Genomic DNA, 26,077 nt, shown 5'->3' with positions numbered 1-26,077 from the left:
GTGGGCTGTGTGATTCTCAATTTATACTTATGACGCCTTCCTGTGGAAACTCCCTGAACTTTGCAGAAAGTTTCTAAAATGCTTCTGAGAAGCTGAACTGGTAGAGCCTGGGCTAGATTAGATTAATTTCAACCTCAGGGCCCCTTGTGAATCATGACCAAGATGGCTAAAGGGTCTGGAAACCAGGTCTTATGAGAAGCTGGGTTTGTTTAGCCTGAAAAAGAGGAGACTGAGAAGAGATATGGCAGCCATCTTCCAATATCTCAAGGACTGTCACATGGAAGAGGGAGCATGCTGGTTTTCTCCAGGACTAGGACCTGATTCAAATTACAAGAAAGGAGATTCCAACTGAAATATACTCAGAGTCGAGTGTGAACTTCATGCTCTTTATTCAGCTTGTAGTAGCAGTGAATGAAACTTTCCCCAAAATGTCTAGCTATATATACATTATTTACACAATGGGCCCCGCGTGATTGGCTAATTCTTGGCTGCTCCTAAAGGCCAATCAGGTTGCTGATTCACTTCCATCTGGAGCTGGATTGGGTGGCTCCTGCGGACCAATCAGACTGCTGCATTCTGGATCCTAGGATTCAGCTCAGTACATAACACCAACTAAACATCAGGAAGAATTTTCTGACAGCAAGAGCTGTTCAACTGTGCAACGGACTCCCTGGGGAGAGGTTGTGGACTCTTCTTTCTTGGAGGTTCTTAAACAAAGGCTGGATGGTCATGTGCCATTGAAAGGGATTGGACTAGATGGCCTTGGGGGTCCCTTCCAACTCTACAGTTCTATGATTCTGTCATGATCCAGTGGATGCCTTCAGAGCATTTCAGTGCTGGTTCCTGAAGACACTGCCTGCTCCTATAGTCCTAGACCCACAGAGTGCTCTTATGTCCCAAGCAGGGTATTCCTCTCCCCCAACTAGCCACCCATCAAATCAAAACATCATTGGACCCTAGAAAATATAGGTTTGCAGAAATGGGGTGTGTGTGGTCTTTCGACCCAGAGATGCTTATTACGCTTTCCAAACACTGGCTAAATTACAAGAGCTGAAACTCGGGTGGCTGCACACATGCCCCAGGATGCTGCAGGGGCACATTGGACTAGGGATAGCTTTTCAAGGAGCAGCCAGAATGCCCGTCCACTCAGCTACTTTTCTCCAAGTGACATCTGTCCAGGCTGGCAGCCACTTCATTCCTGGGGGTCCTTGTATCTTGGTAGGCCACAGCACAGAAAGCATTGCAAATAAATCTGAAAGTGGATCTCCAGAAAGTGAGCAGCACCTTGAATAGACTGCTTATTTCCTGTTTCCCATCTTTTTCTTTCTTGGACACCTGGGAATCTTCATATGACATATACTACAGGAAAAAGGGATATCACTGCACAAATTTCTGACTGCATTAGGAAAATTAAACCTTGTTCTGATGTGCTGAAGGCCATGGCGGCAGATCTCAGATCTCAGGATGTCTCTGTTTCCATCAGAGAAATGTTTGAGGGTATGGAGTTACCCAACCCCTGAGCCGTATGGAGGCAAAGCTGTATAGGGAAGGTTTTAAAAATGTTTAATGTTTTATTATTATTTTTTATATGTTAGGAGCTGCCCAGAGTGGCTAGAGCAACCCAGTAAGATGTGTGGGGTTTAAATAGTAAAGTAATAATAATAATAATGAAAATAATAATAATAATAATAAATTATTATTTATACCCCGCCCATCTGGCTGGGCTTCCCCAGCCACTCTGGGTGGCTTCCAAAAATATATATATTAAAACACTCTAATACATTAAACATGTTATCATTATGGAATGGGACGTCCCTATTTTCACCAGAGAACTGTTGGAGAGTAAGCCCTCCTTTACCCACCATTTTTTGATACCCTCCCCACAGAGCAAGGGTGAGTGCTGCCATCATTACATCAACAGGACATAGCACAGATGCCCTCCACCATTCTGAGAAAACCCCTTAATCCTGATTTTATCCTTTGGTTGATGTACAAAAAGAGAGACACACACACAAAAAATAAAGTTTAGAAAGAGGCAAGATTAGATGTGGACACAAAAAGCTCCCCTTCCCCCCGAAAAATCAAGATTCCTTCTGCACCACCCCCTCTTTCTTCCTGTCCAGGGCAGCCCTGCTCTCTGCCTGTGTGCTGGTCCAGGGGGGAGGTTACAGTGGGGCGAGGTCCAGGACCTGAGTCGAGGGTCTGGAGACTGCCCACCAAGGGCGAAGCGGGGTCCAAAGCAAGAAGCTGGGCGTGGTCAGGAACTCTGGAAGAACAGGTCTGGGTGCTGGCAGAAAAAGGTTTCCTACGATGTTGCTCCCACAATCTGGGACTGGGCTGACTGGCCTTTATCGTCTCTGAGGCCAGGGGCGGTCCCAGCCCCAGGTGACCCGCTTCTCCTGGCCTTAAGGCGAGCACTCCTCCTGGGAGAAACCAGTTCCCTCTGCCTCTCTGCCCTGAGCCTCTGCAGCTCAGGAGAGGCTGGTGGGTTTCTGGACCCCGGGGGAGACTCACTTTCCCCTGACAGGACTGGAAGAGGCACAACTGTAGGCACTGTGTCCTCAACCACCTCCAGAACCAGAGTGGATTCACCTGGTGCCTGCTCCTGAGGATCCGGCACAGGTGCAGGCGCTTCAGAATCAAGGCCCTGCCCCAGTTCAGCCGGCCCTGGAGGCGGGGACTCCTGTGCAGGCTGGGATTCCTCCGGTTCAGCCTCTGAATCGGATTCCCAGGCCATCACACCATCCCCCCTCCCAGGCCCCCCCCTCAACCGAGGGTCTGGACCCGGCTTGCTGGAGTACGCCGCATGGAAATCTTGGAGGCAGGCAGGTGCGTGGATGTTGGCTGCTGGTTCCCAGGAACGGTCCTCAGGTCCATACCCCTTACAGTCTATGAGATACTGCAGCTTTCCCCTGCGGTATCGGGAGTCCAGAATGTGCTCCACCTCGTACTCAGGCTCCCCCTGAACCAAAACTGGCTGAGGTCGGGGACGGTTTGGGTGGAACTCGTCAGGCGGGGCCACTGGACTCAGAAGGGACCTGTGGAATACCGGGTGAACCTTCAGGGTTGTGGGCAACCGGAGACAGAATACCACAGGTGAGACCTGGTCCACGATGGGAAATGGGCCAGTGAAACGGGTGTCCAGCTTCCGCGAAGGTCGCGAGGGGTGGAGGTGGCGAGTGGAGAGCCAGACCAGGTCACTGATGTGGAGTTCCGGCCCCACCTGGCGGTGGCAGTCGGCCTGGGCCTTGTACGCCTCCTTGGCCTGGCGCAGCTGCTCCATCAATAGCTATTGCTGGGACTGGAGCTCCTGAAGCCACTCTGTCACCGCGGGGACCGCGGATGCCGGCAGCACATCTGTGAACAGCCGCGGATGATAACCATAACTGGCCTGGAACGGGGTTTGCTGGGTGGACGCGTTCACCACGTTGTTGTAGGTGAACTCTGCCAATGCTAGGTGGTCGACCCAGTCATCCTGCTGGTAGAGGTACTGCTACAGCCCCGCGTTCGCCCGTTCCGTCTGGCCATCAGTCTGTGGGTGGTAGGCTGATGATAGACAGACCTCTGTCCCGAGGGTCTGGTGCAAGGCTTGCCAGAAATGGGATGTGAACTGAACGCCCTGGTCAGACACCACACGCTCAGGTAGGCCATGCAGGCAGAAGACATGCTGAAGGTAAAGCTGAGCGGTTTCCTTAGCTGTGGGTACGGATGGGCAGGGGGCACAGTACACCATCTTAGTGAAATGGTCGGAGAAAACTAGGAGGCAGGTACAGCCACGAGATGGGGGTAAGTCCACTACAAAGTCCAGCGAAACCGTGTGCCAAGGACGTGGTGGGACTGGCAACGGCTGAAGTAGGCCAGGGGGTTGCCCAGTAGGACCCTTGGCCCGCCGACAGACGTCACAACCAGCGACGTAGCGGGCTACGTCAGCCTTCAGGCGGGGCCACCAAAACTCACGGCTTACCAGATGGGTGGTCCGATACTGCCCAAAGTGTCCCGCTGCTGGGGCATCATGGGTCATCTGGAGAAACTCAGCCCGCAGTGGCCCTGGCGGGATGTACAGGCGACCGTGGTGCAGCAGAAGGCCCTGATGGAAGACCAGCCCCGGATACTGGGGGCATGACCCTTTGGCCAGTTCCTGAAGTCGTTCCTGGGCCCAAGCGTCGACCCACTGCTGTTCCCGCACCCGAGCCTGCAGTGGCTCAGCCTCCTGAGTGGCCAGGAATGCAGCCGGTGGTAGGATCGTGGTTGGTACTGCTTGCTCTGGCTCCGTAAGAGAGTATAAGCGACTCACCGGCAGGGGCGCTCAGGGCTGGAGGCCTATTCCGCAGTAAAAAGACCGATGCGGCGGCAGCTGGTCTGCCCCCCGTTCCTGGTAGTCCCAGTACTCAGTGGGGAGAGTTGATTCAGCCTCCTCAGTGGGTGCGGCTGCTAGCATCTTGGACCGAGCATGGGGACATGGGTCTGGGAAGTGCACAGTCCGATTGACCCAGTCAATCTGAACATTGTGAGCCTCCAGCCAGTCCATCCCGAGCACCAGGGGGAACCAGGGCATGGAGGCAATGTCCAAAGTTTGCACCTCCCGATGCTGCTGAAGACACAAGACCAAGGGCTGGGTCTCCCGAGTGACGGCACCCGACCGCAAGAGCCGTCCATCATATGCCTCCACCTGTACCGGTTCTAGCTTGTTCTGAAGTGGCACCTGATGATGAGCAGCAAAGGCAGCGTCCATATAGGAGTGGGTTGCCCCCGAATCTACCAGAGCGTGGGTAAGAATCCAGGGCCCACCTGGAGGGTAAAGACGCACTGGAACCATGAGATGTCGCAGTTCCACTGGTGTGGGCCCCACTTGCATGGATTGGGACCCCAGGTTGCCAGGCCCTTCGGCTACTGAGGTTGGCGGTTTCCCTGCGGCTGGCATCTTCTCGAGACAGGACCGGGCGTAATGTCCACTCCCACCGCAGTACAGACACAGGTTCCCCTTCTCCGAGGGGGAGAGGCGAGGTCGCGCAGCCCCAAGCTGCGTTAGCTTGTCCGGCAACTCGGCTGTGGCCGTGGACCTGCTGGGAATGACTGGAGCCAGGAGCCAGGAGTGCTGGCGGTCCTGGGCCTGGCGACGGTCCTCCAACCGATCATCTATCTGCAGGCTCCGCTGAATGAGGGCGTCCAGCATGGTGGGATGATCCATCGTGGCCAACTGATCCAGTATCTCATCCGACAGTCCCTCAAGATACTGGTCCCGAAGTGCAGCATCATTCCAAGACAAGTCCTGCGCCAACAGCCAAAATTCTGTGGTGTAGGCGGTGGCTGTGGACTTGTCCTGTCTCAACCGACGAATCGCCCGAATGGCTTGGCTCTCCTTCAGAGGGTTGCCAAACGCAGTCTCTAAGTGGTTACAAAACCCCACATAGTCTGTTAGCAAAGGAGAGTCTTGCCGAAGCAGTGGCAAAGCCCACTTGGCCGCCTGGTCCTTTAAAACACTGACCAAAAAGTGCACCTTGGTGCGGTCGTCAAGGAAGTTCCGGGCTCGCCCCTGAATATACAACTTGGCCTGGGCGAGGAACATGGGAAAGCTGGCCAGGTCCCCATCAAATTTCTCTGGCAAGACTACGGGGTACTTGCCTGGAGCTGGGGTGGCGGCCCCAGGAGCTGGTAGGGCGTCCAACCGCTGCTGAAGTGCCGTAACCACATCGCTTAGCTGTTGAACGGTGTGGGTCAAGGCCTGGTTCTCCTGGGCCAATGCCACCAGCACAGCTGCCTGGTCATCCATGGCCTCTGGCTCTTCCCGAACGCACCCCAACGAAGGGGGAGTGTGGGTGGGGCAGGAGCAAACTGTGCTGGTCCAGGGGGGAGGTTACCGTGGGGCGAGGTCCAGGACCTGAGTCGAGGGTCTGGAGACTGCCCACCAAGGGTGAAGCGGGGTCCAAAGCAAGAAGCTGGGCGTGGTCAGGAACTCTGGAAGAACAGGTCTGGGTGCTGGCAGAAACAGGTTTCCTACGACGTTGCTCCCACAATCTGGGACTGGGCTGACTGGCCTTTATCGTCTCTGAGGCCAGGGGCGGTCCCGGTCCCCAGGTGACCCGCCTCTCCTGGCCTTAAGGCGAGCACTCCTCCTGGGAGAAACCAGTTCCCTCTGCCTCTCTGCCCTGAGCCTCTGCAGCTCAGGAGAGGCTGGTGGGTTTCTGGACCCCGGGGGAGACTCACTTTCCCCTGACAGGACTGGAAGAGGCGCACCTGTAGGCAATGCGTCCTCAACCACCTCCGGAGCCAGAGTTGATTCACCTTGTGCCTGCTCCTGAGAATCTGGCACAGATGCAGGCGCTTCAGAATCAAGGCCCTGCCCCAGCTCAGCCGGCCCTGGAGGCGGGGACTCCTGTGCAGGCTGGGATTCCTCCGGTTCAGCCTCTGAATCGGATTCCCAGGCTATCACAGCCTGCCAGTCAGAGCTGGCTGGGCCTCGGGGGCAGCAGCCTTTCCTCCTCCTTACCCATTCTCCAGCGGCTGCTACAAACTGCCCAAGGGAGGGGGCTGGCAGCGGTGGCCATGGAGAGACAATGGATGCTCCCTTGTAGCTGCAGCCACGTCGTAAGAGAATCAGGGTCAGAAAGGGGAATAATGGGAAATGACCCTACCAACATCTAATATATGTATTATTCAACTTTAATATCCTGCAGGAATGTAAACTGTGCCTTGGACTTCAAGAAACGTATTTTCTGAATGCGCCATTTACTAAGAATGTATTTTTTGTTGTTGTATCTTTCTCATTGACTTCAATAACGTTTCTAAATGTATCTTTGATCTAAATGCTATATCTCTTTCCTGAATGTATACAAATGTATCTTTTATCTAAATGTAATCCCCCCCACTCTCATCGCCTAGAGAATGCATCTTAATGTAGCAATGTAACAATCACTTGTTTCAAATGTATTTGATTATTTGATTCAAATGTACTTTAGTGTATACTTTTATGTACCCTCTTGGAGAAGTGTTTTCTTTGTACTAGAAAATGTACCTAGAGAAATGTGATTTTATATATTGCTTATCGTGCTCTTGCATGGTCAACATTCCATCCTCTGTCATTTCATGAGCTGTCAAAATACTTCCCTATACCACACTGCCACCTACTGGGTCTACAAGTAACACTGTGAATACACACAAATACATCCTCTAAAAACAAAATTAGTTTTATTTTACAAAGTATGCAAACATAGAAACATCACAGATGGGTTGGGTATAAATGGGGGGGGGGGGATATTTATTATTACATATTGTTTAATATTGTTTTCGCAGTACAGTATACTTACCATAATTACCATTTCTGGAATCAAAGCATCCTCTACAAACTGTAAGAGCCTTTTCTGTGCCTGTTTGTTGAGAACAAAGTATGTACACATACACATATTAAAATCCCGAGAGAATATCAAAACACCATATTCTACCCCTGAAGATTTGTGATTCAGTTGCTGTCGAGTAGGCTGATGACTTTCTGTATGCACTGGTCTTAAATTGGTGGTATTTTTCGTGGTAAAAGTCCCCTCCCCGTTAGACAGCCATGTGTATTGTCTCATTTGCAAATCATCTGATTAGCGTTCTAGAAAAGTTTGGGGTTGGCTTTTGCAGCCCAACTCCGCACCAAGGGACTCAGTGTCCCCCTAAGTCCATTATTGGTCAGAGAAGAATGGATGGAGGCAGGATCCAGTGAAAGCAAGGCGGATCTTTATTTTTGTTGTTGCAACAGAGTCCCCATCCCCCACTCAAAGACCCAGATCCGGGGTCGGCAAGGTTTACTTCTGGGCCGGTTCACTCCAGCGGAGATCCCTCCATGGGCCAGATTGCGCAGGCATGTGCGTCCGTGATTTCCGGCGTCTGCATTGCACAGATGTGGTTTCTGGCGCCGCGGAAGTGAGTCCCCATGCCACACTTTGCCAGTTTAGCACAGCATACGGGGACTCGCTTGTGGCCCATGGGCCTTAGGTTGCCTACCCCTGACCCACATCAAGGTATACAAGAACCTTTAAAGACTTTTAAAATTGCCCAACCCCTTAACTGAAGACCACCCAAAATACACGTGTCACAGGAAGAAGAGGTCTACAACAGAAATTTGAGTGTGGCTTGTCTCCTGTCTGTCAAGGTCAGAGGTCAGAGGTCAGCAAACTTTTTCAGCAGGGGGCCAGTCCACTGTCCCTCAGATCTTGTGGGGGGCCGGACTATATTTGGGGGGGGGGGATGAACGATTTTCACCTGCCTGCAAAGAGGACTGAAGATGCTTCGCTTTACCTGTCCCAGTTGTCATCCCAGTAGTCGCAGTTGGGCTTCTCCAGCCAGCCAGGTGCCGTGGCAGAGTAGGAGGCTGTGTTAGCCGGCGAAGACAGAAGCAGCAGCCCCAGTGGAGGAGCCGCAGATGGAGGCAGGGGAACCGGGGCGTCGCCGGAGCTTTTACCCACCACCTGCTGCTGCTTCTTCTTCCCAAGAGGCACCGCAGAGAAGAAGTCAGAGCTACCTGCCAACCCGCAAGCGGCTGCCATGGTCACCGCAATGACCCACATGAATGCCTTGGGAGGAATGAAGGAGGGAGGGAGGCAAGTGGCAACAAAGAAAGCCTGCAAGGAAGAGGCGCAGAAAAAGGGCGTAGAGAAGGAAGGAAGGGCGGACTGAGGGAGAGGGAGGAGGAACAGAAGGAAAACGCAGCGGCAGCTGGCATCACACGCCTCCTTCACAGCGCCACCCTGCTGAGGTGGGCAGGCAGGTGAGCTGACTCCCGCTGTCAATGGCACCTGGCGTGGGACAAGATTGCTCCGTCCCTGAGGAGAAAAGCACCGCCGCGGGAGGGAGAGGGAAATTTGTGTGCCTGGCAATCCATGCGGAGATTCCTGGACCATCTGCGGTCCAGAAGGCAATTGGGCCTGATCCGGCCTGCAGACCTTAGTTTGCTGACCCATGGTCCAGATAATGCTTGCTGATTGAATTACCTGGCTATGCCTTTCAGATGATAAATATCTTATTTCTTGAATCCAGGTCACAGGCCCACCCTAGTCATACAAAAAAAATGCCCATAAGACAGGATTTGGAAGTGAAAGAACTATAGTGAAAGGCTTCTCCAATATATTTCCTCCTGTAGAGGAAATATTTAGAGTGATTTGGAGAGCCAATAGGCCGGGGTTTTGTATTTTTTTTGGGGGGGGGGTTGTTCTGTGTGCTAAAATAAAATGTAACTTTTCTCAGGGAATATTTCCTAAATTTTGAAGGGTGAAGGATTGGTTTTCTGTGAAGTGCGTCTGCTGTGTGAGTGCACCCTAAAATTTTATAGCATTAGTATTCCCCTTTTCCTTTTCAGTCTCCTGCTCCCGCTCATGGCCATTCCCTCTTTACAACTGCTTCCATGTTCCTGGTAAGTTGGAAACAAAAAGAAGCTGACTTAATTGCCATCACGATCACAGGAATAAAATACAATTTACTTCCACTGCGCTCATGGTAGATGTGCAGACTTGGTATTGTAATAACAAAATCTGCCCTTATTCCCTTATGGGGGACACAAGAGCCCTTATAGAGTCCTTTGTAGGTTCTCCATCGGTCGGAGAAAATAACAGAGGCCAACCAGAGAATTGTGAGAAGCAAAGCAGCTAGTAAGCCTGATCTTTATTGAACTGTTGCAGCAGGGTGCTCCCCCACACGCAGGAGAGAGGAGGACCCAGAACCAAGGTGTGCCCGCCCTTATATTGACATTTTAAATTCCCTGCCCTGGAGTTCAAGACCACCCCTCCATACATCATACATACATCACAGAAAAGGCGGCCTACAACAGAAATTTGAATGTTGTTGTTTTTCCTGTCTGCCAGGTTATCTGATAATGCCTTATCTGATTGCCTTTCCTGGTAGTCTGGCCATTCCTTTGAGATGGTGATTTCCCAATTCCTGAGACAATGGGAATGTTCCCTCACCCCCTCCCTCCTTGCAGAGAAAACATTTGGTCAGTTTGGGAGTCAAAATGGTTTCAGGACGGTCCTCCTGTGCTGCTCCAGACATGTGGTCCACATATCTATGTACATGCTTGGTTGGTACATTTATGAACATTTATATATAAAAGACCTTAATATTTTTATTTCTGTATAATAACGCCTGTCTTGTTGTAGAAAAGAATACGCATTCTATGATTTATTTTTTTATATTTTATTTAACATTTTCGGTGATTATTTTTTTTAAAGAATGCTGTATTGATCAGAATTTACATTCATGAACTTTTTTTTTAAATGGCTTAAAATGATTTGGTCCTCTTCCGCGACCCATCAAGTTTTGCTGCAACGACCAAAGTCAGCCAGCAGGGGGCAAACGCCTCCTTAGCATCCCTCCGCTCCCTCGGCATTCTCCGTCCTCGCTCGGCGATTTCCGTAGCCTCCAGAGAGGGCGAGAGGGGAAAAAAGAACGTTGCGCTCAACCCCCCCCCCGCTCATTCCGGCCGCTGACGTCACCGTCCCTCGCGTGGCCGCGCGGTGTTCCGCTTCCCTTCTCTTCCCCCATCGCTCCCCGCCGCCATCCCGCAGCAACCTCAGGCACTGCTCAATGGTTCCGGCCTTCCTTCGTTCCGGTCCCGCCCCGTCGCTTTTGGCCTCTTTTGCTCGGAAAGCTTCTGCGCCTGTGCAGCCGGCGTGCTCTCCCCTCCCCCACTGGCAACCGCAGCCCCCGCCTTTTGGTTCCGGCCCTCCCTCGTTCCGGCCCCGCTCGTCGCTTTCCGCCTCCTTCCCTCGGAAGACTTCGTCCGACCAGCCCCACAATCCCCGCGCCTCGGCAGCCCTGCTGGGCTCGGGCTTTTCCGGCAGCTGTCGAGACCTGCTCGGCTAGTTCCGCCGGCCCCTTGTTGTCGCGGGGGCCAGCGCTTCCCCCCCTCGGCGGGCCCGGTTGGGCTTCGCTGCCCCCCACCGCCCGCTGCTCCGGCTGCCCCCCGCGGCCCTCGCCATGGCGGCTTTCGGGATCCTCAGCTACGAGCACCGGCCCCTCAAGCGGCCGCGTCTGGGGCCTCCCGACGTGTACCCGCAGGACCCCAAGCAGAAGGAGGTGGGGAGAGGGGGCGGCGGCGGTGGGGGGGCGGCGGTGGGTCAGCAGCACAACCCCCTGTGGGTCGGAGGAGGGAGGACGTCCCCTGTGGGCCAGTTGGGGAGGGGGCTCCCTCTCGCCCCACACCCACCTGCGGGGAATTAGACACCCCCCCTAACCTGAGATCCAAATCGCCCCCTGCCGAGTAAGGGGCCCTTGTGTTCGCATTGCCTGCCCCCCGCCCCATGCCAGACGCATAAGGAAGCCGGCGTTTCCCTCCCCGCGCCCCGGTCACATAATCGTAGGGCTGGAAGGGGTCCCGACCAGGGCCATCTCGCCCAGTCGCCTCCAAGGCAGGGATGTTTTTTCTGCCCTGTGTGGGGCTCGAGACCATGGCCCTGGGAGTATGAGTCTCATGCCGAGTGAGCTCAGCAGCAGACAGAGGGAAATTGTGCTGTGTTTGGCGTGTGTAGGGCTGGGGTGTTGGTGGGACACATCTCCTGGCCCAGCGGCAACCTGTGACTGCATGCCAGGCAGGTGCGCTTCTTTTCCCCAGCTGCCCCCCCCCCCCCGCTCCCCAGGCAGCTCACAAGGAGGGTGCTTTGTGTCGCCTCCCCCCCCCCCCCGGCTTGGACATGGAAGCTCCCCATTCTTAGAAAGTAGCACCTGTTGGAGGGTGGCTTGCCTCCGGGAACCAGTTGCTGGGGATCACAAGTGGGTTTAGGGCAGTGCTACAGTCGGGTCCAGCTTTAAGGCTTTCCATGGACATTTGGTTGTGGGTGCTTTGAGAGGAGGATGTCAGGGGGCTGTGATAGAGCATTTGCTCAGACAGCCCTAGGTTTAATTTGCAGGAAGGGCTGGGAGAGATTCCTGCTTCTGAAACCCAGGAGTTCTTCTGAAACTGCCAGTCAGTGTAGACCAGGGCCACTGTGTCCCACAAGCTTCATTCAGGTACCCCTTGGCATGTCTTCATTAAACATTGAGATTTAATTGTATTCCTTATTGCTTCTTTTATTTCTTTCATTCCATTTTGTTATGTTTGCAATTTGAATTTTGTGGGATGCAGGTTGCAATACAATATAAGAAATAAAAGAAGTGATAAAGAATACAGCTAAGAAGCAGGCTAGCACAGTTCATTACGCTTGCTACAGCAGACTGAAAAAACATTAGGTGGGCAGCCAAGGCCGTCAACAATTGTGTTCCATGCTGGGAGAATGTTTAAGAAACACTGGTGTAGATAAGCGTCCTCAGCTGCATGGACCCATGGTTTGATGTGGTATAAAACAACCTCCCTACATTCTAATGATTAGATAAGCAAGTAGCCTGAGCCAGCAGGGCTTTTATGTTCACAGCTAATAGCCTCATATAGACCTATTACACTTTCAGTATCGTGAAGTTTCATTGGATAGATGCCATGTTGTTGGGAGTATGATTTGTAACACAGAATATATGAACTTTCCTGCCTAGAGATATATGTTTGGCCCTTTCAATGTCTGCTTTCTAGGCAGGCTGTACAGACATTTTTGCTTCAATCAGCCTTTGACTAGGAGAATTTGACGGCTCATTTATTCTTAACTCTTATTTCAAATTTATTTAGTTTGCTGGGATTTTGTGACATTATGCTGGTTGCTGCAGTGATTTAGATATGCTCTTTTAGGTTCTGATTTTTTAAAAAGAAAGTTTATTAATTCTGGATTTTATTGATTGGATATTAATGATACTGGTTTTACGATCTTATTTTTGTGAGGCTTCTTAGAAAGACATTGCTTTTGAAAAACAGAATACCACTTCCCAAATAAATGACATCATGACTATTCCGCTGGAACTGTAGTTCCTAATGTTTTCAAATGCAATCACAAGGACTGCATTGCTGGATCAGACAAAAATAATTGCTAATATAATTTCTTAAGCAGAGCAGTGGAGACTGGCCCTCAGCTTACCTCAAGCCAATCCCCATCTTTCTGCCTCTCTCACAACCAGTCAACTTACTTACAGTCTGCCTGCATTTGATTCTGGCTGTGCCTGGCTTTGGCTCTGGCTCTGCCTGCTGTTGGTCTCCATGCCTTCTGCCCTGCCAGTCCCAATGGGCACTGACCACCACTGCATATGTGATTACAAGAACTGTTCCTTATTGATTCTGCCTAAGCACCTGGTCATAGATGCTCCCCCCTTTTTTTCTTCTTCTGCAGGATGAGCTGACAGCTCTCAATGTGAAGCAGGGTTTCAACAACCAGCCGGCTGTCTCTGGGGATGAGCATGGCACTGCCAAAAATGTCAACTTCAACCCTTCCAAGGTGAGAGGCTTGACCGTTCTGAAGGTGCACCTGCTGCAGCCTCCTAAGTGATTGTGGCTGGGTCCTGTGGAACAGCATCAGTGTTTCAGCTTCGGTGTTCTACTGGCTTTTTGTACTCTTTTGCTTCAGCGCTACTCTTTTGCTTCAGTACTATCCACCAGCTACCTGGAGCTCTAGGGATATATAATCATCACCCCAATTTGTTAATTTGCCTTCTAAAGAACTGTCTCAAGGCGATTTACAACATTGAAAAACAGAAATCAGTTTAACGTTACTAAATTATTATTATTTATTGGGTGTTCCTGTCAGATGACATGTGTACTTGCTATCCCCTGCTTCTGATTTTGGAGCCAGTGTTCTGATTGCAGAGGGGTGGGTCATTTGCAGCGGAAACAGGAGACCTGTTGTGAGCGTGTGCATGAACGCTTTGTGCTGGGTCACAAGATGTGACGTTCAAGCTTTGACACCCTGCAAACTCACCTTGGTCTGCATCCTGTAACCTACCAGTTTCTCAATACAGGTGGAAAGTGCCTTTGGTCTGGGAGCAGGGTTCTGCTATCTTTCGCTTGTGTGTTTGTGTGTGTGTGTGACATAGAGAGAGAGAGAGTGAGAGTGTCTTGGATCCTCTGCATGAAGCTTTCATAGCTGAGATGAAGACAGTATGTGGCTGACGATTAACGTCGAGTGTGCTGTGCCTAGTGAGTCTTTGCAGAGTGGGGGCAGCGGGGTCTCTTTGGGAGCTCCACCACCTCGTTCTTTTCCATTTTCCAGATCAGTTCAAACTTTAGCAGCATCATTGCTGAGAAGCTGCGCTGCAACACTCTGCCTGACACAGGCCGCCGAAAACCCCAGGTGAACCAGAAGGATAACTTTTGGCTGGTGACAGCCCGCTCCCAGAGTGCTATTAACAACTGGTTCAACGATCTGGCTGGGACCAAGCCCCTCACTCACCTGGCTAAAAAGGTACTTCCCCCTCCCCTTTTTTCTTTTAGCTAAGGCTGCTAGGAAGAAGGGGAGGGGGGAGTTGTAGTGTAGGGATGGCTGAACTGTGACCCAGAAGCTAAATGGGCTCTTCCTTGCTGTGACTCTAGGATAGACCCTTTCTGGGGCGGGAGGAGAGATGTCTCTGAGAATAGTGGCTAGAAAAGAAAAGAAGAGCAGACTTGAGCGCAGGGGCTGAATGGGAAGAGGATAAAGAGGAAGTATTTGGGACAGTTTGGAGATGCAAGAGTGATTCAGAAGAGTTGATAGGCATGGAATTTGGTAGAGAAAGGACTGGTGAACTTTTGGGGAGGGATTTCCATGGCTGTGGCACCAGGTCATATGTTGACTTTCCAAATATGGCCTTCTCCTTATAAGCAAAGACCTCATCTACACAATACATGGAAAGCAGTATCACTTTAAACAGTCATGGCTTCCCCCAAAGAATCACGGGGAATGTAGTTTGTTAAGGGTACTGCAGATGAGGAGATCCCTATCCCCCGCTATTAGATCTACAGTTCTCACAGTGGTTCAACAATCAATCTCTTCCCAGGCATATCTGCGAGCTGTAGTTCTGTGAAGGAGTCTCCTCACGACTCTCTGCCTCCTTAACAAGCTACATTTCCTAGTATTCTTTGGGGGAAGCCATGACTTTAAGCACTTTTAACTTCTTTCAAAGCTGGGGCAGAACAGGAGCACTGTTTGTTTTGCATCTACCAGCAAGCTGCCTTCAGCTCCAGCAGTTGTTGCTGGACAGCCCCTCTCCAATTACAGCTCTCACCCTCCACCCTCCCTCTGTCAGGTGCCCATCTTCAGTAAGAAAGAGGAGGTCTTTGGTTACCTAGCAAAGTACACCGTGCCTGTGATGAGGGCAGCCTGGCTGATCAAAATGACCTGTGCCTATTATGCAGCCATCACAGAAACTAAAGTGAAGAAACGGCATGTCATCGATCCATTCAGTGGTAAGGACTGCTTCTCCCCATTGCAAATGCCATCAGGACCCATACAGCAGTGTGGGACTAGGCAGGCTTGGGTTTCTTGGAGATTTCTTCTTCTTCCAGCTGTTGCATGTCATTATTATTCAAGACCATGCATGGGCCAAATGTGGTTCCTGGGTATTATGGATGGGATGGATGCAGAGGAGCGGTGGGAGGCATCAGCTAGGGAACCCCCAAGGGAACCCCTCAGACAAGAAGGCTCAGAGCCAGGAAATTGGTGGTGGTACAATGATGAGTGGTCAGAGGGATAAGAGGTGTTGGAAGCATAAGAGATAACAGGGTTTAGTGAGCAGGAAGAGGCTGTGGCAGAGATAAGTCCAGAATCAGAGGCAGAAGAGGAAACGAGTGGATTGGAGCCAAGAGGCAGAGATGAGTCAGGCTGGTGAAGAGTCACAGGTGTCTCCCACTCCTGCTGCAACCAGCTCTTCCCTGTCCCTTGTTTCCCAGAACCAGAGGAGGTATGAAGAGGGTGGAGTAAGGACAGGCAAGATAACAGAGTCTCAGATTGCTTGAGAAAGAACCAGGGGAGAAGGAGACTTAGGGAACTGTAGGAAGGCAGGGACCTTCAGTCCTCACAACTGCCTCAAGGGTTCAAATTCTACCAGGAAGGGTTGTTGTGCCCACTAGGCGTGGTGTCCTGAGCTACCCTGTTTCTTTAATAAAGAGTTCACTGAACTTGTGTGAGTTATTGCTGACCTCCTGGCACCAAGGCCTCTTTATCTGGCCCCTGAAACCTTCCCCAGGCCACAGCCCTCACTGAGCCTGCTTTGCAGACCTAGCATCTTTGCCTGGACGGAGAAAGTTACTGCTTTTTTCTTGCCTGAATGGAGGAGAGAGAGTGAGAGTGAGAGAGAGATGGGAGTGGGTGTGTAGAAACAAGCCTACTGGACATTGGCAAAGTTGACATTAGTTGCTCCGTCCACTATGCCTCTGGCTTCGCCCACCACTGGCATGTGACTCTGGGAAGGTTGTGGTCCTCAGGCTGAAAAAGGCTCCCCACCCTTGCTTTGAGACCACAGGTGGGGGACCTGTGGCTTCCACATGTAGTTGGACCATAGCTCCCCTCATCTTGATGGCTGGCCTTTCTAGACGGGGCTGATGGGAGTTAGAGTCCAACAACATCTGGAGTGCCACAGGCTCCCCACCCTTGTCCTTGACCTTTGGTACTTGTCTGCTCATTTACCATATTTTTTGCACCATAACACTCACTTTTTTCCTCCTAAAAAGTAAGGGGAAATGTCTGTGCGTGTTATGGAGGGAATGCCTACAGGTGGCATGCCTACGGATTTTCCTCCTCTAAAAACTATGTGCGTGTTATGGTCTGGTGCAGGTTATAGAGCGAAAAATACGGTATTTCTCTTGTTCCTGGGGCAGGACCAGCTTGTGCTTCTGATGCTGCAGCTCGGCCTCTTGAGTCCACAGCTTGCCCTGGCTTCCCACGACTCCCTTCTTATTTCCCCCTCGTCAGTGCGCTTTCCTTTGCAGCCCTTGAGGCCCAGCCCCAGCCCCTTCTACCTCTCCAGCAGCTTTTCTTTCCTTCCAGAGTGGACGCAGATCATCACCAAGTTCCTGTGGGAGCAGCTGCAGAAGATTTCGGACTTCCATCGGCAGCTGCTGGCACAGGCCTGTGCATCTCCCTCTAGCCTCATGCCCCAGGAAGTGGAGTACTCTGTGAAGCAGTGGGACTACAATGAGAAGTTAGCTATGTTCATGTTCCAGGTGAGGGAAAGGGTGTGACTGCTCCTTTTGACTATACTTGTCCTTTTCTCTTGTCAGAGGTTCAAACCCTCTGGCTCCCATCTAGGGAAAGGTCTGCTCAGATCTAATTTTTTGCTTCCAGGATGGGATGCTGGATAGACACGAGTTCCTGACCTGGGTTCTTGAGTGTTTTGAGAAGATTCGACCAGGCGAAGATGAACTCCTGAAGCTGCTTCTTCCCCTTCTGTTGCAGGTCAGCTTACCCCCTTCCTCTGCAACAACCACAACAAGCAGGACACTCCCTGCCTGCAGACTTAAGAGTCTGAGAAACATGGCATGAAAGGAAAAAGGGACAAGGAGAGAAGAGTGGAAGGAAATAGTATTGGGCCCCAGTTCTTAAAATCACAAATTTGTTATAATAACCAGCTTGAATGGAAACAGCTGATGGGGGAGAGGCGTCAAATGCTAGCTGGTCTCTCAATTGTGCCTTGGGAATGAGTCCATCTCTTCCTCCCCCTTGATAGAATGGCTGCTGGTATGGCTGCCCATGGCATGTTTGTTGAAGATTTTTGCACTGACTGATACCAGGTCAGGAAGACTGGAGCCTGGAGGATAGTTGTTTCTTCATCAGTGAAGCAGCTACGACTTGGAGCTTATGTAGGAGCTGGAGGCTGACCTGGGCATGTGGCTTCCATGCACTTTCCCCTGCCCCTGAGTAGCCAGCCAGGCCCTTTGGCAGTGACTCTGAAGCTCCTGCGTGCCCAGTCACTCCAGTTGTCCCTGGCAAAGATGATGAGTAGCGGGTGGGAGTCAGAGAACTGCCCAGGGATGCAGGCAGCTGGTGTGGGGACGCCTAGTCCTGGGGCCATTGCTTCTTCAGGGTATCTGGCAGTGTGGTGACCTGGTGGAAGCTCCTCCTCCCCCTTGCTCCTTCTCCTCGGCTTCAAAGTCTGGCCAGGGTTGAAGTTGCTCTTCTTGTCCAGAGCTGCTTTGCATGGAGAGGGGCAGGTCCTCCATCCTGGCAATGAACAAGTTTTCCTTCCTTCCTTTCTCCGCAACAGTATTCCGGTGAGTTCGTGCAGTCAGCCTACTTGTCCAGGCGTCTCGCCTACTTCTGCACCCGCCGCCTTGCCATACTGCTGGACAGCATTGGTGGGCATCCTGCCCACCACCTCACGGCACAGAGCACCCCTGCTCTTCCATCCACACCCACCCCTCAGCCGGCTGCGGGGAATCCCCCTCCCAGTCCGTTCGGTGACCTGCTGCATTGCCCACAGCACCGCCCTGTGGTTTATGGGCTAAGCTGCATCCTCCAGGCAAGTCAGGGTAGAGGCAGATGCCTAGTCAATGGAGTGATGGGACGGTTTAAGGGGGTGGGGGAAGCGGGCACATCTACAGGAGGCTTTAGGCAACTGGTGGAATAGGATTGTTCATAGAAGGGACTTTTGGGAAATCCTACAGATATTTGCCCTTTTACTGGTGTGAACATTTTAGCACATTGCCAGGGAACCCTTTTCAGCCGAAGGGACCCGTTCCCTTCTGGGCAACCTTCCAGAGGAGCAGGGCCAGAGCATAAGTGGGTGGAGAAATAAATGTAGTTTCTGCACATCCTTGCACACCTCTCTCCATCCTACATTCAGGCAAGCAGGAGGCATGACCAGAGTCCAAAGATGCATTCTAGCCAGGCAAGGACACTGGAGGAAGGTGTGAATCAGTGGAACAATCTTAGGAGAATTCTCATGGCCAGATATGCAGGCTTGGAAGGCAGCATTTGACCATCTTGGTCGGAGTCTCCTGACCTTAACAGGATGGCAAATAAGGAACAAGGAGTGCCAGGCTGTGTCACCCTAAGTGGGATGGAATGCAGTACTAGGCAAAATGGGGACAACCAAGCTTGGCACATTTAAAACAAATTTATTCTCATCCAATTTGTGTGCGTTGTGCTTCACCAGGGACAAGTCCTTACTCTGGGAGGCTTACAATATATAATTCCATCTGTGTTTTATATGTATAAATCAGTGCCATACCACTTGAAACAGGTAATGGCTTCCTCCCACCCAAAGAATCCTGGGAAATGTAGTTTACGAAGGGTGCTGAGAGTTGTTAGGAGCCCCTGTTCCCCACACAGAGCTACAATTCCTAGATTTCCCTGGGAAGAGGGATTGATGTATGAACCACTTTGAGAACGGTAGCTCTGTGAGGAGAGCAGGGCTCTCCTATGAACTCTGTTAGCAAACTACAGGTCCTAGGATTCTTTGGAGGAAGCCGTGACTGTTTAAAGTGGTATAATACTGCTTTACATGTGAGGTGCTAGATGGGGCCTGTAGTTCAAGACAAGGAGACGGCAGGGGAGATGAGGAGAGAGGTCAAGGCAAGGGCAAACAGAAATAACATGCAATGATTTTAGTTAACATGTACCTGGATCTGGTTACAGCAGGTTTGTGGGGACCAGGTGCTTTGTGGAGAGTTTTTAATACTGGGCAAAAGGGGAAATGGTCCAAAGTCTTCAGGATGTTTATAGCAAGCATGGAATAGAGGGAGGACAGGGAAGAGGAGCCTGCCAACCTTCCAGGGAACTCAGTCCCTCTTTCTACTGTATTTCTTCAGAGCATTGTCCTGTGTTGCCCCAGTGCCCTCGTCTGGCATTACTCCCTAACCGACAGCCGAATAAAGACTGGCTCCCCACTTGACCACCTGCCCATCTCCCCCTCCAACCTGCCCATGCCTGGGGTCAGCGCTGGCTTCATGCAGCAGGTGAGCAGCAGGGACCGGAATGAGCAGCAGGTGAGCACCAGGGCCTGGAGCCCCTCATCTCGGTCGGTCTCGATTCCCACGGCTTGCTGGGCCAGTAGCCCAGCTGCAGGAGAGACATACCAGGCTTTCCCTGTCACCCCTGGCTCACCCTGCGTGGTCCCCACTTGGGTGTTTGGGGCTAAATGGTGGCAGCCCCTCTAGTGCTTCTGGGGGTTGCACCACATCCTCTCCAACGTGCCTTCCTTGTCAGGTCCGAGCAAGACTCCGGGAGATCGAGCAGCAGATCAAGGAGCGGGGCCAGGCAGTGGAGGTGCGCTGGTCCTTTGACAAATGCCAAGAAGCCACTGCAGGTAGGCCATGCTGCAGCGCATGCCGCACTTTGCCCACATGAAGTGTGGTTTGCTCTTCGTGTCCCCACCCCCACGCCCTGATGTGTTTGCGCGTGTGCTCTTATCTGTTCTGTCGGTTGTTAATGAGCCTTTCCTCTCAGTCTCCAGGCAGCCTGGCTGTTTTTCTTCTACTTGGGGAGTTCTAGAATTGTAGAGTTAAAAGGGACCCCCCGAGGGTCATCAAACCCCCTGCAGTGCAGGGGATCTCAGCTAGAGCATGACAGATAGCCACACCCAACCTCTGCTTGAAAACCTCCCAAGGAAGGAGAGTCTGCCACCTGCCACAGGACGGCCTCTGTATCTCTTCTGCTTTCCTCTTCCATTCCAGGATTCACAATAAGCCGTGTGCTGCACACCTTGGAAGTGCTAGATAGCCACAGCTTCGAGAGATCAGACTTCAGCAACTCTTTGGATTCCTTGTACAACAGGATATTCGGGGGAGGACCGAGCAAAGACAGCCACGAGGTGAGGACTACTGCACAAAGCAGCTGCAGTTTCTTTCACCATAGGAAGCTGCCCTTTGCAGAGTCAAATCCTATTTACCCCTCTAGTTCAGCATCATCCACACTGGCTGCCAGCAGTTCTCTGAGTCCTGCACTGAGCTTTGGTCCTTCCCTTAAAAATAAAGTAAGGTTCCAGTCCTCATGATTCTGGATAAAGGGCTGATATGAATAAGAGCATCCCTTATGCCATTGTTCCAGCTAGCTCACTGTAACATCCACATTGATAGGCAGTGCCTCTCCAGGGTTTCAGGAAGGGGACATTCCTAGCCCTACCTGGAGATGCCAGAGATTGAACCTGGGACATTCTGCATGCATAGCAGGTGCTGTGCCTCTGAGCCCTGGCCCTTTGTCTGTGTGGCTGAGGCTGCGTACGCACCGTACACGTAAGGCACCCCCTCAAAGAATCCTTGGAACTGTTGTTTTAAGGGTGCTGAAAATTGTAGCTCTGTAAGGGGTAAAGTACAGTTTGCATGATTCCCCCCCTTTTTTTTGAGGGGTGCGTATAGTTCTTGGCATCTATCTATCTTGGGAGACAGTGGAGTGTGCTGGGGGTGAAGTCAAACCGCAGTGTTGGCAGCACCCAAGTGACCTCCCCAGTGCTTAAGCCAGGGCAGTATGAATGAAGGCCCTGGGTGACCAGATGACAAGACACCCCCTCTCAGCCTCACTGATGTGGTCCAAAAGAAAGCAGAGCAAAACTTTGGTACCAGCTGGGCTCTGGAGTTGCCGGAAGGAGGTGTACAAGATGCCTTCCAACTGTCTTAAGGACTCCACTCCAGATTTGTGTTGAGTTCTATAGTGTGTATGCAGCCAGGGAATGTTGGAAGCAGGTTTCATGTGGAGACTGTGGTCTGTTGTGTCGATTTCAGCTCAGTCCATAGCATTCACCGCCTCTTGTTTCAGCTTCACAATGTCAAAGCACATAGGACAAAAGCCATGCACAGTGCAGAGAATGTGGGTAGAAGTAAGTCCGTTCCTGCCCCCTCCCTTGTGATGCTGAATATAGGGAGGGGGTCGGTCAGTGGCTGCTGTCAATAACCCCTGGGTTTAGGAGCAGTGTGTGCCCCCTGCTTCAGGAGATAGGGTTGTGCCAGGGGTTCAGAGTCAGTTTACAGGATGTTCCAGAGAGCAAAGCCAGAGTACAGTCCAGGGTCAAGAACGGAGGGAAAGTCCAGTCATTGGCCAAGGGAAGGTTGCTTCTCAGCAAGTCACCACTGTCAGTCTAGAAACTGGAGTAATGAAACTGTTCTAGAAGCTTTCGCAAGGGACTGAAGGCTTTTATGCAGGAGTCTGTTAGGAGCAGCTAGTGATCATCACTCTCTGTTCTGAGGCACCATACGAAAACATTCTTGTTTTCCCCAGGCATTTGGTCCTTAATGTTTTGCTTTTCTTTAGTGGAGTGGCACTGAGTTTGAACTGTTTGTGTGTATGTGTGTGTAACTTTAGTTTGTTTATCATGGTTTCTAACGTAAGCCAATTGCAGTTTTGCTTTTCGGATGGGGGGGGGGAGCAGTCATAATCCTCTCACCTTGGATCACTCTAGCAGGCCTCTTCTGGCATTAATGTTTGCTTTGTTTAACACTGTGACTGAAGGAAAGCAGCAGCTGGTGTTGCAGACCTGAATTTATATCCTGACCTGGCCTGATCTCTGGGCCTCTACTAGAGCATTTTCTCTCTGAGCAATGTGGGAAGAGAGCACAGGGTCTGTGGGTAGGATTGTTTGAAACTATGGGACCTCAGAACCCCTTCATGGTCAGTCTGCAGAAGTGGAGCCTGTCACCAGCCCCTGGCACATTTAGATACCCTTGCACCAGGGGTTCCAAAATGGGTGGTCTACAAGCTTAATTCAGATTCCAGTGGGTGGTCTACAAGCTTAATTCAGATGGTCTGGGGCATGTCTGCGTTAAATATTCGTATTGATATTTAACTATAATGCACCAAAACACAATAAAAAGAAGAAGCAATAAACAGAAGCTTCTTTTGTTTCTGACATTGTGCTTTCGTGCATTACTGTTTGCAGTTTGTGGAATCTGTTACATAAGAAATAAAAGAAGTGATAAAAATTCAGTTAGAAATCACACAGCATCTAGTACAGTGCATCACAATTGCTACAACAAGCAGAAAAAAACATCATTAAGTGATCTGCTAGGACCATCAGCAGTTTTCAACTGGTCTGGGGCAAAGGGAAGTTTGAGAACTGCTGCTCTACTCAACCTGTTTCCTGGCAGATCTCCCCAGATGATGACGCAGTGGTGGCCCTTCTGTGTGAGTGGGCTGTCAGCCACAAGCGATCCGGACGCCACAGGGCAATGGTTGTGGCCAAGCTGCTGGAGAAGCGGAACTCTGAGATTGAAGCGGAGGTGAGTGCGGGAGCACTTTCAACTGCAGAGCCGGGCAGCAGTTGTTGGACTACAATGTCCATGAAGCATAATTGATTTGCTGTTCTGGCTGGGCTAACAACAGTCCAGCAGCATCAGGACAGCCACAGATTCACCATCCTCGCTGTAGGGAGAACTTGTAGGGGTGGGAGAAAAGAAAAATTTGCAAGGAATCTAGTGATTTGGGAAAAGCAGCCTCCCACAACCAGATGTCCTCCAGATGTTTGGGCTACAACTCTCCATCAGCCCCTGGGACTGATGGGAGCTGTAGTCCTGGAAGGCACTAGGTTGGAAAAAGCTGGCGTAAGTACTCTTAAAATCCCATTCTTCCGCCTAGACCTGGTTATTAAGGTTTGATGCAGAGTTTGAGTTGGGGGGTAACTCTGAAACTCACTAGGTGTCCTTGGACAAAATGCTAGTAACAGCTTCTGTTTATCACCTCCAGGATATTGGTGTCATTCTTGTGTGGATGACCATGGCAGTAGCTTTGTTTGCTTCAAAATTATAACCAACTCTTCTGTTGGTTATAGATAGAAATAGAATTCTATTTAAAACAAGCAAAAACGTAACGTAACACATAACAACACAACATAACTTGGTGGAAGAGAACATAGTCGCAAAAAACTGGAGGCACTGTACCTCTGAATACCAGTTGTTGGAAATCACAAGTGGGGAGAGTGTAGAGTGCAGTGCAAAAAGCAGCCACTCGCCCACCTATCTAACCTCTGAAGGCCGGGCAATGTAGAACAGGGTGTCAGCTGACATCCTTAGAGAGCTGAGAGGCCCATACAGGAGACAGATGTTGTTAAGATACCCTGGTTCCTATGCTGTGAAGACCTCGGTTACTGGGGCAGGCTTTTGCTTCATCCAAAGGCAGCAAACTGCAGAAGTGGGATGGTCTTTGTTTTGACGGTTGAGGGGCTAGGGACTGACCACATCCCTTTCTGCCCAGAGGTGCGGAGACTCAGAAGTGGTGGACGAGAAAGGCTCCATCTCCTCAGGTTCCCTCTCGCCAGTCGTTACGCCCGTCTTTCAGGACGTCCTCATGCAGTTCCTGGACACCCAGGCTCCCGTGCTAAGTATGGGCTCTCACCTTCCACTCCTGGCAGGTCCCGAGGCGGCAGCTGGGAAAGCATTTCCCTCCTTCGCTTACCCTTCCTTTGGGGAAATGTGGCTACACTGCTGCTTCCTCACCTGCTCCTCTCCCTTTCCCTGGCAGCCGACCCCAGCAACGAGAACGAGAGGGTGGAGTTCTTCAACCTGGTCCTGCTGTTCTGTGAGCTGATCAGGCACGACGTCTTCTCCCACAACATGTACATGTGCACGCTGATCTCCCGCGGGGACCTGGCCATCGAGCATGGGCCTCGCCCTCCCTCGCCCTTTGACGACACAGCTGACGAGCACGACAGGAAGGAGGTGGAAGGGAGCAGCAGCATGAAGCTGGAGGTGTGGGCCAGGGGAGAGAAGGAGATAGTGCAGGAGAAGAAGGGGACTTTGGGGCTTGCTTGTGGGGCTTTTAGGATCTGAATGGCTGCGCCTTGTTTCCTGTCTCTCCCAGGACACGGGCCTGTCAGAGTGCCAGATGGACATTGACCACAACTCCAGCGTGATTTTTGATGATATGGAGAAGACAGATTTCTCGGTATGACCTGCCAGGGTGGCCCTGGCCAGGCCCCTTTCTAAGTCCTGTACTTCTGACTTCAGAAAATAATGGGGGGTTTTGGTGTGTGCCCCCCACCCCAGTGCTGGGGGGGGGGGAGTAGTGCATGCCTTTGGTTTCCTCTGCCTGGTATGCTGCAGAGAGGGCACAGCCCATAAGCATTCTGCTCCCTGAATGCCCGTTTTATTTCAGTATTCAAAGAGGCAGCCAGGGATGAAGGCAGAGCTTGGCACAGCCAAAGTCACCTTTTCGTGGCAGCCAAAGTGGCGTTGCGTGCAGGGAGTCGGGTGGCCCTGACAGCGTAAACGTGGGTTTAGTGGGAGAGACAGAAGCAAGTCGTTGGAATCCTTGGTAGCCAGCTGATTACCCCAGGCTCCCGCCTCCCCCTGCACTGCCTGGTGCTCAATGGAAGACATGCAGCGAGTGACAGGCCTGTTTGGTGTGTTGGCCACGAGACTATAGCAACCTTGCTTTGGTGTTCTTCCGAGACTGCTTTTTTTGAAGGTAGCCTTTTCCCTCCCCCTTTCCAACTAGTTCAGTGACCTCACCTTGCCTTCTGTGTGTGCATCTCTCTTCTCCCCCCACCAGATGTTTTCCCCTCCCATGCACTGCGAGTCTAAAGCCAGCCCTTCTCCGGAGAAACTGGATCTTGAGAAGGACATCAAGCCTCTCCTGAAGGACAGAGTTGCAGATGGAATGCTGGCGTCCCTCTATGACCAGCCTCGGCATATCCAGTACTCCATGCACTTCCCTATTCCACAGGTAGGAGAGGAAGCAGCTCAAGGCTTGCTCTGGATGGAGAGAACAGGAGTAGAAATCAGATGCATAAGACCTAATCTCCTCTAAATAAAATAATTGTATTATGCTATCAGTTGTGAGAAACCCACAGCACACGCTGCAGTGAATAACAACACATTATTCACATTAAATGTGTACCATGTTTACTAAACAGGTCAGTTTTCACTACACACACTCCCAAGGAACTAGAAGTTAGCTATTTCTGCTGAACTCCAATTAAGTTGTAGCTGGGCTAGAAAGCTTGCCTCTTGTTTGGTATCCATATGAAATTTTCCTACAAAGCACATTCATTTTTGCATACCATCATGTCAATTTGCAATCAAAACCTTTCATAAATCAAAATAAACTTGCCACTCGAGTTCCAAACAAATATTCAACAAAACCAGGCCAATTAATTAAATTAATTAATTAAATTTGTTAGTTGCTTTATCTTGCCCAGGACAACCCAGAGCAACTTCCAACCAACCAACCAACCAGACAGACAATTAAAGCTCACTAGATACATTAAAACCATAGGGTAAAAAAACCCAACCTACATTAAAAACATTCCACCTATTTCTGCAAGGCTGCTGATAGTTCTAGGCCGAAGACCTGGT

General features: G+C 51.2%; 1 protein-coding gene across 8 annotated transcripts in view; it reads left to right on the top strand.

The window, feature by feature from the left end:
- The first annotated feature begins 10,529 nt into the window (after positions 1–10,529).
- MED12 (mediator complex subunit 12) overlaps positions 10,530–26,077 on the top strand; it is a 52,654-nt gene continuing 37,106 nt past the window's right edge. For 3 of the 8 annotated variants that reach the window (XM_083422380.1, XM_083422379.1, XM_083422378.1), the window contains exons 1-15: positions 10,709–11,049; positions 13,218–13,322; positions 14,094–14,285; positions 15,106–15,265; positions 16,845–17,020; positions 17,142–17,252; positions 18,061–18,315; positions 19,607–19,753; positions 20,004–20,103; positions 20,471–20,607; positions 22,874–23,005; positions 23,976–24,102; positions 24,243–24,469; positions 24,582–24,665; positions 25,272–25,445. In XM_083422380.1, the coding sequence (XP_083278506.1) occupies positions 10,951–11,049; positions 13,218–13,322; positions 14,094–14,285; positions 15,106–15,265; positions 16,845–17,020; positions 17,142–17,252; positions 18,061–18,315; positions 19,607–19,753; positions 20,004–20,103; positions 20,471–20,607; positions 22,874–23,005; positions 23,976–24,102; positions 24,243–24,469; positions 24,582–24,665; positions 25,272–25,445 (2,226 nt within the window). In that variant the 5' untranslated portion in view covers positions 10,709–10,950. Of the gene's footprint in view, positions 11,050–13,217; positions 13,323–14,093; positions 14,286–15,105; positions 15,266–16,844; positions 17,021–17,141; positions 17,253–18,060; positions 18,316–19,606; positions 19,784–20,003; positions 20,104–20,470; positions 20,608–22,873; positions 23,006–23,975; positions 24,103–24,242; positions 24,470–24,581; positions 24,666–25,271; positions 25,446–26,077 lie in introns of all 8 variants that reach the window. The other 5 variants (XM_083422376.1, XM_083422377.1, XM_083422382.1 and 2 more) reach the window with 5 other exon arrangements.

This window comes from Podarcis tiliguerta (assembly GCF_965153285.1).
Source record: "Podarcis tiliguerta genome assembly, chromosome: Z".
NCBI lineage: Eukaryota > Metazoa > Chordata > Lepidosauria > Squamata > Lacertidae > Podarcis > Podarcis tiliguerta.
This window is presented reverse-complemented; position numbering and strand designations above follow the sequence as displayed.